Source organism: Cajanus cajan, chromosome 10 (assembly GCF_000230855.2).
Source record: "Cajanus cajan strain Asha chromosome 10, NIPB_CcT2T_4, whole genome shotgun sequence".
Taxonomy (NCBI): domain Eukaryota; kingdom Viridiplantae; phylum Streptophyta; class Magnoliopsida; order Fabales; family Fabaceae; genus Cajanus; species Cajanus cajan.
Window position 1 is genome coordinate 48575172 of NC_138526.1, and position 8026 is coordinate 48583197.

At 37.3% G+C, this 8026-nt stretch overlaps 2 protein-coding genes across 2 annotated transcripts; one reads left to right on the forward strand and one right to left on the reverse strand.

Annotated features, from left to right (window-relative positions):
* On the forward strand, nt 1-5268 carry LOC109806454 (factor of DNA methylation 4). Its single transcript, XM_020368866.3, has 8 exons — nt 1-157; nt 305-363; nt 738-1791; nt 2018-2199; nt 2372-2440; nt 2547-2831; nt 4351-4563; nt 4858-5268. Exons 3-8 carry the CDS (start codon nt 738-740, stop codon nt 5086-5088), a joined length of 2034 nt encoding a protein of 677 aa, XP_020224455.1. The 5' UTR covers nt 1-157; nt 305-363; the 3' UTR covers nt 5089-5268.
* A 1307-nt stretch (nt 5269-6575) lies between these two features.
* On the reverse strand, nt 6576-7695 carry LOC109805801 (expansin-A4). The gene is made up of 3 exons (XM_083064607.1): nt 7507-7695; nt 7068-7386; nt 6576-6985 (listed from the first exon to the last, which is right to left on the reverse strand). The coding sequence occupies exons 1-3, from the start codon at nt 7643-7645 to the stop codon at nt 6676-6678; spliced, it is 768 nt and encodes a 255-aa protein (XP_082920733.1). The 5' UTR covers nt 7646-7695; the 3' UTR covers nt 6576-6675.
* Nucleotides 7696-8026: the final 331 nt, after the last annotated feature.

Genomic DNA, 8026 nt, shown 5'->3' on the forward strand with positions numbered 1-8026 from the left:
AGCGAAGTGCATGCGGGGTCTCTGGCAAGTCGCATAGCAGAAGATATTTTTTGGTTCTCGTGGGAACGAAAACCTCTCTTTCACTCTCTACTCTCTAGCATAGCATCTGTTTGAAAGTAGAAATCCGAATTATTTCGTGGTTGAGGTCGTGCCAGAGGTAACAACGATTCAGCTTCTTTAGTGTTGATTAACGATTTGCGAGTTCTACTTTCCGGAAAATCTCATTTTAGTGTTGAGGAAGGGCTTAGGGTTTTTTCTTCTATTGCCGCATTCCTCCTCTGACATCGTCTCTTCTGATCTTCAGGTTTGATCGACGTCAAAACTCGTCTTTGTCAAAGACTGTTGCTATTCTTCCGGCGTAAGGTAATGCGTTATAGACTTTGTTCTTTTTTCTTCCTTGTTTAATGTTGAGTTTTGAGAGTGAGTGAAAGAATATACGAACAGTGTCAAAAGCATTTTTCTCCCTATGTGGTCGACTACAAGCACAATTGAAAATCTATTGATGATAGACAAACTGAAAATATTGTTGAGAATAAGAATCATCTTGTTTCGTCATTTATTTTTACGTTTTGTTTTGTAGACACTGTCTTCATTTTAGTTTTAATCTTCTCTTGTGTTGTGTACACTGACGAACAATGCGTGGACCGACTTATTTTGAAAAATGAGAAGCTATTGTTTATTTTCTTAAATTTAAGAGTTGTTAAGCATGCAATTAATCTTAAATTTCTTATTTGCAGATGACCCGTCAGCCGGAACGAGTCCGTGAGTCTGACTTCGATTACTATGAACGCGTGTATTACAAAGACTTGAAGAATGATTACTATAAATTCAAAATCTCCAAGTCATCATATAGATGTCCCTTTTGCATGGATCAGCAGGATTACTCATTGAATGAGCTTTTGAAACATGCATCAAAATTTGTCGAGGAACCACGGAGCATGAGGATAAAAGATGTGGCAAAGCATTCTGCCCTTCAATTATACATTGAAAGGTACCTCGGTCTCAATGATAGATCAGAGAAAAATGTTAGTGACAGATCAGGAAAAGTTGTAGGTAATAGGTCAGAAAGATTTGTCAGGGATAGTGCAGGGGTAGTTGTCAATGATAATTCACAAAAGGTTGTTAGTGATAGATATGGAAAAGTTGTGAGTAATAATAGATCAGAAAAAATTGTCAATGATAGATCAATAGTAGTTGTCAATGACGATTCAAAAAAAGTTTGCAAAGATCAATTATTTGTCTGGCCTTGGATGGCCGTTGTTGCAAACATTGCCACTGAATTTAAAGACGGAAAGCGCATTGGAGAAAGTGGTGCCAATCTACGGGATGAGTTTACTCTGAAAGGATTTCATCCTTTGAGAGTTCATCCATTATGGAACCGTAATGGACATTCGGGCTATGCCATTGTGGAGTTCTCCAAAGATTGGGAGGGTTTCACCAACGCGATGAACTTTGAAAGGAATTTTGAGACTGAACATTGTGGTAAGAGGGATTACTACAACTCAAGACACCGAGGGGATAGACTGTATGGATGGGTAGCCCGCGATGATGACTATAACTCCAAGTGTGTAATTGGTGATTACCTTCGTAGGACTGGGGATTTGCAAACTGTTTCTGGAAAACAAGCAGAGGAAAAAAGGAAGACATCACTGCTTGTCTCAGATTTAGCTAAGACCTTGAAAGTGAAGAATGAGAATTTGGAACAGGTATGTAGCAAATATGATGATATCAGTGTGTCCCTGAACAGAGTTATGGATGAGAAAGAAGCAATGATTGAATCATATAATAATGGTATGTTGAAGCTTGAACTGAATTGTTTAAATTCATATTAGTTATTTTTTTCCTCATAGCTTATTGTTTGTTTGTCCGAGTTGAAAGGTAAAACCATCAGGTTGTGATTATATCTATTCTTTTGAGATAGCTTACTGTTTGTTTTACTTTGAAGTGAACTATGTAGTTTATGTAATTTTCTAATCTTTCTTGGTAGCTTACTTTGTGTTTCACCTTGTTCAATTAGAAATAAAAAAGATGCAGCAAGATAGCCGGAAAGAATGGAAGAAATTTTATATGGATCATGAAAAGGCCAGATTGGATCTGCGTGCTCAGAGGAAAATACTAGAGGACCGTGAAAAGGATCTTCTAAGATGTCGAGTGCAGAATGAGAATGAGAGAAAAAGACTATACCGTGAAAGGAAAAATGTAATCTGTTTTGGCTGCTTTGATTTATGGATATGACTTTTTTGGTGTGAAATTCTTAATAATTCTCCATTTATTTAATTAATTCTTTTTTGTGTGAAATTCTTAATAATCCTCTATTTATTTAATTAATTCAAATAGTGATGAACTTAGTTCTTCATTTTTTCTTTTACAGAATGAGATGGCAATAATGGAGCAAAACAAGTCTGATGAGAAAGTGATGCATTTGGCAGAAGAACACCAGGCACCAATTCCATATTCTTCTTTGTACCAATAAATAATTTAATTCCTTTACATGTATCCATATAATATATGGTCATGATTGAGTCATTTTTGTGTCTGAAATGTAGAAAGAAAAGGAGGAACTGAATAAGAAAATTCTTGAACTACAAGGCAAACTTGATGCCAAACAAACATTGGAGTTGGATATTCAACAATTGAAAGGACATCTTCAAGTAATGGAACACATGGAAGAGGATGATGATGTGGAGAAAAAAAAATTGGATGCAATAAAATTGGATCTACTAGATAAGGAGGAGGAATTAGAAGGACTGGAAGCACTTCAACAAGCTCTTGTTGTCAAGGAACGTAGAACCAATGATGAGTTGCAAGATGCTCGCAAGGAGTTAATACGTGTATGTGTCTTTTTCCAAGCATAAACTTAAATGTTTGATATTATTGCAACTTTAGGCCTTCAACTAACTGGTCTTCTCCAAGTAATCATTGTAATTTTTACCAACCGGGAGGGCTTTTATTTCTATAAACTACTGGGTAAAAGTCTGCATAAATGTAAGGTTGTCTTGATTTTTTAAAATTGGCACACACTTGGTTATTTACTAATTGCATCAGAGTGTTTCTTGTTTAGTAGTCTGCTTGTTAACATTGCAGTCACGTAATTGGAGTCATGTTAAGAATATGACATTGGTGATTGGCTGCAATAACTTGAGCTTATGTTGTCAACTGTAGTAGCCACTATTGTGGTAGAGCGGCTCCTCGTTGCCACAGTAACTCCCTAGCCGGGTGTTTCACTGGAGCGGCAGGAGTGGATGCGAAACTGCAGAGTAGTTCACAAAAATAAAAAATACCTTCACTTGATGAGTTTTTTTACTTTTTTTTTCCTGTGTCCTTTTCTTATTTTTTTCTTCCTTTTCCTTTTCCTTTTTCTCTTCCTTTTTTTTCTTTATTGTTGGCAGCAGCATTTTTTGTAATTATGTGTTTTTTTTTTTTTTTTTACTTGTATGGTTTTGTTCTTTTGGTGGTCAGCAAAACCATGTCCTAACCAAATGGTACACCATCAGTGGTCATGAAGATTGAATTCTAATGTTTACTTTTTTAGTTACCTAGTACTTTAATTACTTTAGGCTATAGCTTTAGATGATTTAAAGCTTTAAGCACCTTGTCTCCTTGATTTTTTATTTATGTTTTGTGTACTATGAACTTTTGTTATTGAAAATGATTAATGCATGAGTTGAGTTATTTTTCTGTTTTTTGGCTTATATGTAATATTAATTATTTGATACATATATAAATGTAATATTAGAATAGTAGTCATTCTGCTATCGTCAATTCCTCTTTTGGGATTGGCTGTGCTCTGCTCCATTATTCGGGTTGGCATGGCAACTATGACCTAAACTCATTTGTTTTGCATGATTTTTTTTTTGGATAACCATGGTATTGTACGAAGTATTCATCGTCGGAAGCAGTGACTAATTTTTGTTGGAGACCGTAAGCTCATACAAAGTGGATATTTTTCTCCCAATGTAGTCTATTCCATATCCAAGGCTAGGATTCGAATCATAGGCAATTTGGTTAAGAGACACAAGTTATCACTTGTGTCACCCAATGTTGGTATCTTCGCAATGCACATGCTACACATACCATGTTTTAACCTGTCTCCTTATTTGAGAATTGCAGTTTTTCAACAATATCATCTAAGAATCATGCAAAAGTACTATACAATTTATTGGTGTTCAAAGGAGATGATTTAAATCCGTAAGGGTTTATGTTTCGATTTAAAATTGGTAGAACATGGCTATAAAACTGTTCTGATGCTTGAGCTTAGTAAATATGCACTATAGTTGAGCTAGTTTGTTGTGTTACTGTTGCTGCAATGGTTTTGTATTTTTTTAAGTAATATATTTTCCTTGTTCACAGTGGCTGGGGAAGACCAAAACTCGGGCTTTTATTGGTGTGAAAAGAATGGGAGAGTTAGATGGAATGCCCTTTCTCAGAGCAGCTAAGAGAAAATTTTCTGATGATGAAGTGAATTTGAAAGCAGTGGAGTCGTGCTCACTGTACGAGGCTCATGTTGGAGATCCAAGCTGGTTTCCATTTAAAGTGATAACAGACAAGGAAGGGAAGGCCAAGGTATTATGACTTTCAGATTTTCGAGTTCAAATAGAAGTGATCTTTTTGACACCTAGGAATTGTTCGTACATTTTAATTGTGGAAAATACATGATGGCCTCATTATCCAAGCTAGTAATACTTAAAAAATTTATTGCATAATTACATAGTAGTTAAAATCATGGTATGCTGTGAATATTATTGTTCAAAGATCTATTGGCACGGAAGGTGCTATGCACATTTTCAGCACTTAGTTGGCCCTTTTATTTTCCTAATTTTTTGTGCATGGATCATGACTGTTGAATATATTTTGTAGGAAATTTTAGATGAAGAAGATGAGAAACTGAAAACTTTGAAGGATGAGTTTGGTGAAGAGGTCTTTGGAGCAGTGGCTACAGCTCTGATGGAGTTGAATGAGTACAATGCTAGTGGTAGATATGCAATACCGGAGCTGTGGAATTTTAAGGAAGGAAGGAAGGCTTCGTTAAAAGAAGGTGTTTCACATTTACTCAAGCAATGGAAACTGTCAAAACGTAGGAGAGGTTGAGGATTCGTTTGTGTGGTTGGAAGTAGGACTGTTTCAAAACTTAAATTTCTGGTTCTTGTTCTAACGAGGCTATTGTTGTCGTTTTTGTCGTGACGAAATTGGATTTAGTTCAACTCTATAATATTAAAGGATGGATGGGTATAGTTACATGCACTGATACCATGTTATACATTTTTCTTCCTTGTGATCGGGTTTTTACATTTGCCTGGGCACATTTTACTCTAGAATTTATTTGAAATCGTATTAGACCGTGGAATTGAAATAGCGAATTATATTGTTTAAATTTATATTTTTAGTTGGCTGTTATTTATAAATGTACTAGTGTTTTTATAAAGTTCCATGCAAAGTTTGCTGGCATGTTTATAAATAACTCCAATTTGTCAGATGTTTTTCACGAATAAAGTTCCTTGCAGTGTTTGTTAGCAGATTCTGCTCATTAAATATTCAAAGAAAATGAAATTCAAAATAGTGAATATACTAATTATAATTGATCATAGTTCGTGTTTTGAAAAAAAATTCAAGACGGTATTTTCCGCATTCATGTGAAATATACGTGGAAGCAGCAACTAGATATTTCAGTCAATACTGGTTTTTCGCATCATGGGTTGGAAATGGTTTCCAAACATGTTAGTAATGGATCATTAATTAGATTCAACTTCAAGCTCTTTTCTTCAACGTTGACTCGTAACGTAACTTTATAGGTTCATTTTATAGAGAATTTCATTGCTGTAAGACCTTCCAAAAATCCACACGATTTCCCAAGTCTAGTTGAATGAGTCTCGCTGTTAAGCATTTAACTTTTATTATGTGTAATGTGTAGTAGATGGGATTGTTATTTTGATCATTGACTAATAGCATCAAATCCACGTCATAACGCATCCAAATGAAAGCTACTTTGCTCGTTTTTAATCACCTTTCCTCATACGCATTTGACGTGAAAAATCAAAAGTTATTAATCGTAGCGGCTTTTAGTATTGGATGTGAAATGCATAGGAAGTGATAGTAACTTTAATGAATTTATGTTTGAAGGTCCAGTAGATGCAAACGCAAAGGCGCATTAAATCCTAGACAATTCAGCAATAACTGCATAGTCGAATTTTTCCAACAAACATTATAACACCCCACCCCACCGCCCCAAATGAAAGGAGAGGGAAAAGGCACGAACCAGAACCAGAACCAAAACCAAATAGTAATACTCTTCCCATCCGAGCCTTTTATCAGTTTATACTTTATAGTTAAGCACAAGACAACACGCTTCCTTTGATACACGAAACAATATAGTAATAGTAGTACTAGTATATTAAAATAGCCGCGGGCTACCCTTTTTGCCTAGCCGCTTCAGCATTTCCTACACTCATCTATCATCCAAATCGGAACGTACAATAAAAAAGTCAAAAACTCACTCATAGTCATAATCAAGCACTTCCTCTGCAGTCAAAATGATTATGGGCAAAACTGGAAATAGATAAATGGTGGGAAGCCAAACAAAAAGAAAATGAAGTTGTATTTTGATTTATATATATTAGGATAATTAAAATAAAAAAAAGAAAAGTGAAGGGGTGGTGAATGGTGATGACTGATCAGAGTTCAGACACGGAAATTCTTTCCAGTGAAAGTTTGACCAAATTGCCAATTGGGTGGAACAATGTTCCAAGAAGTGGAGGAGCGACGGTCACTCCCGGTGACTCTGAAGGACAAAGCCTGACCCACCAAAACGGCGTTTGACTGCCAGTTCTGACCCCAGTTCCTGCTCATAGGCATCCACCCCGTTCGAGACCCCTTTACGTACGCGTGCACGATATCCCCTGCACCCGCGACGTTGCTGATCAGCACCAAGTTGAAGTAACGGAAACCGTTGATGGTGAACCTTATCCCCCCGTGCTTCCTGCACGCCACCCTGCACAAATAAAAACACAACATTCACTATAACTTCTTAACCACCCACTAACGAATCTCGTCAACGTGGGACTTGAATGTACCTGCGATATGCGACAGGAACGATGCCGGCGCGGTACTCGGCGATTTGGAGGAACATGGGCATGGCGAGGTCGAAGTGAGGGCGAGGAGGGTTGCACCAGCCCCCATTGTCGTTGGGAAGAGCGTAATTTGGAGGACAGAAGTTGGTGGCCGTGATGAAGATGGAAGGGCTTCCGGAGTGACACCACTGCTTCTCGTTTGCGCACTTTATCTCAAAGCACGCACCGCAGCTCAGGCCACTGTTGAACAGTGCCGTGCTCAGCGCCGCCGTGTTCACTCCGTATCCTTGGCTGTAAAGGTTTCCGTACCCGCATGCTCCTCCTGAACAAACAATGCCACACATTTTCAGGGAAAATGAAAACACATTAAACAACATCTTACATCTTACATGCTACATGTTAAATGTTACATGTTACATGTTACATGTTACATGTTACATACCCATGGTGCCGGAAGCGTCGGAGCCTCCGTAGAAGGTGGCGTGAGCACTTTGCCACGCGCCGCCCGTGTAGACGCCGGGGATTCTTGCCTCCGTGATCCACATTAGGGAAATGAGGCAGAGGCAGAGGACAACACCCATTTTTGTCTTAACAGTGAAGAGTTAGCAAAGAGTTAAGCATGGGAATGAGTGTGTAGGGGACAGGGGTGCTACTTATGGAGACTCTAACTCAACCTCTCTTCACTGTGGGGCCCACATTTCCAATTCTCAAACCACTCTATCTCATTTATTATACGCCACTTTTTTTTCTTCTTAAATTAAATACTACTTTATCTTTGTGTAAAACCTTTTTTTTTTATTATTATTTTTTATTCCATCACTGCTTAATTAACTGCACTCTCAGTCTGTGGACTGTGGGTGACACTTCCAAATTCTATTGCTCACTCACTTCTGCTGGGAGTAATACAGTAGTCTGTTTCATATTAATGTTTAAGATTTTTGTGCAAATAATTTAAATTATAA

What these genes read in the sequence shown, in the direction of transcription:
- LOC109806454 (XM_020368866.3), top strand. Translation starts at nt 738, where the DNA reads ATGACCCGTCAGCCGGAACGAGTCCGTGAGTCTGACTTCGATTACTAT. An exon ending in GATTGAATCATATAATAATG is followed by an intron (nt 1,792 to 2,017) that starts GTATGTTGAAGC and finishes TTGTTCAATTAG; the next exon opens with AAATAAAAAAGATGCAGCAA. An exon ending in CTCGCAAGGAGTTAATACGT is followed by an intron (nt 2,832 to 4,350) that starts GTATGTGTCTTT and finishes CCTTGTTCACAG; the next exon opens with TGGCTGGGGAAGACCAAAAC.
- LOC109805801 (XM_083064607.1), bottom strand. Translation starts at nt 7,645, where the DNA reads ATGGGTGTTGTCCTCTGCCTCTGCCTCATTTCCCTAATGTGGATCACG. An exon ending in CGACGCTTCCGGCACCATGG is followed by an intron (nt 7,387 to 7,506) that starts GTATGTAACATG and finishes TTGTTTGTTCAG; the next exon opens with GAGGAGCATGCGGGTACGGA. An exon ending in GTTCCTGTCGCATATCGCAG is followed by an intron (nt 6,986 to 7,067) that starts GTACATTCAAGT and finishes TTATTTGTGCAG; the next exon opens with GGTGGCGTGCAGGAAGCACG.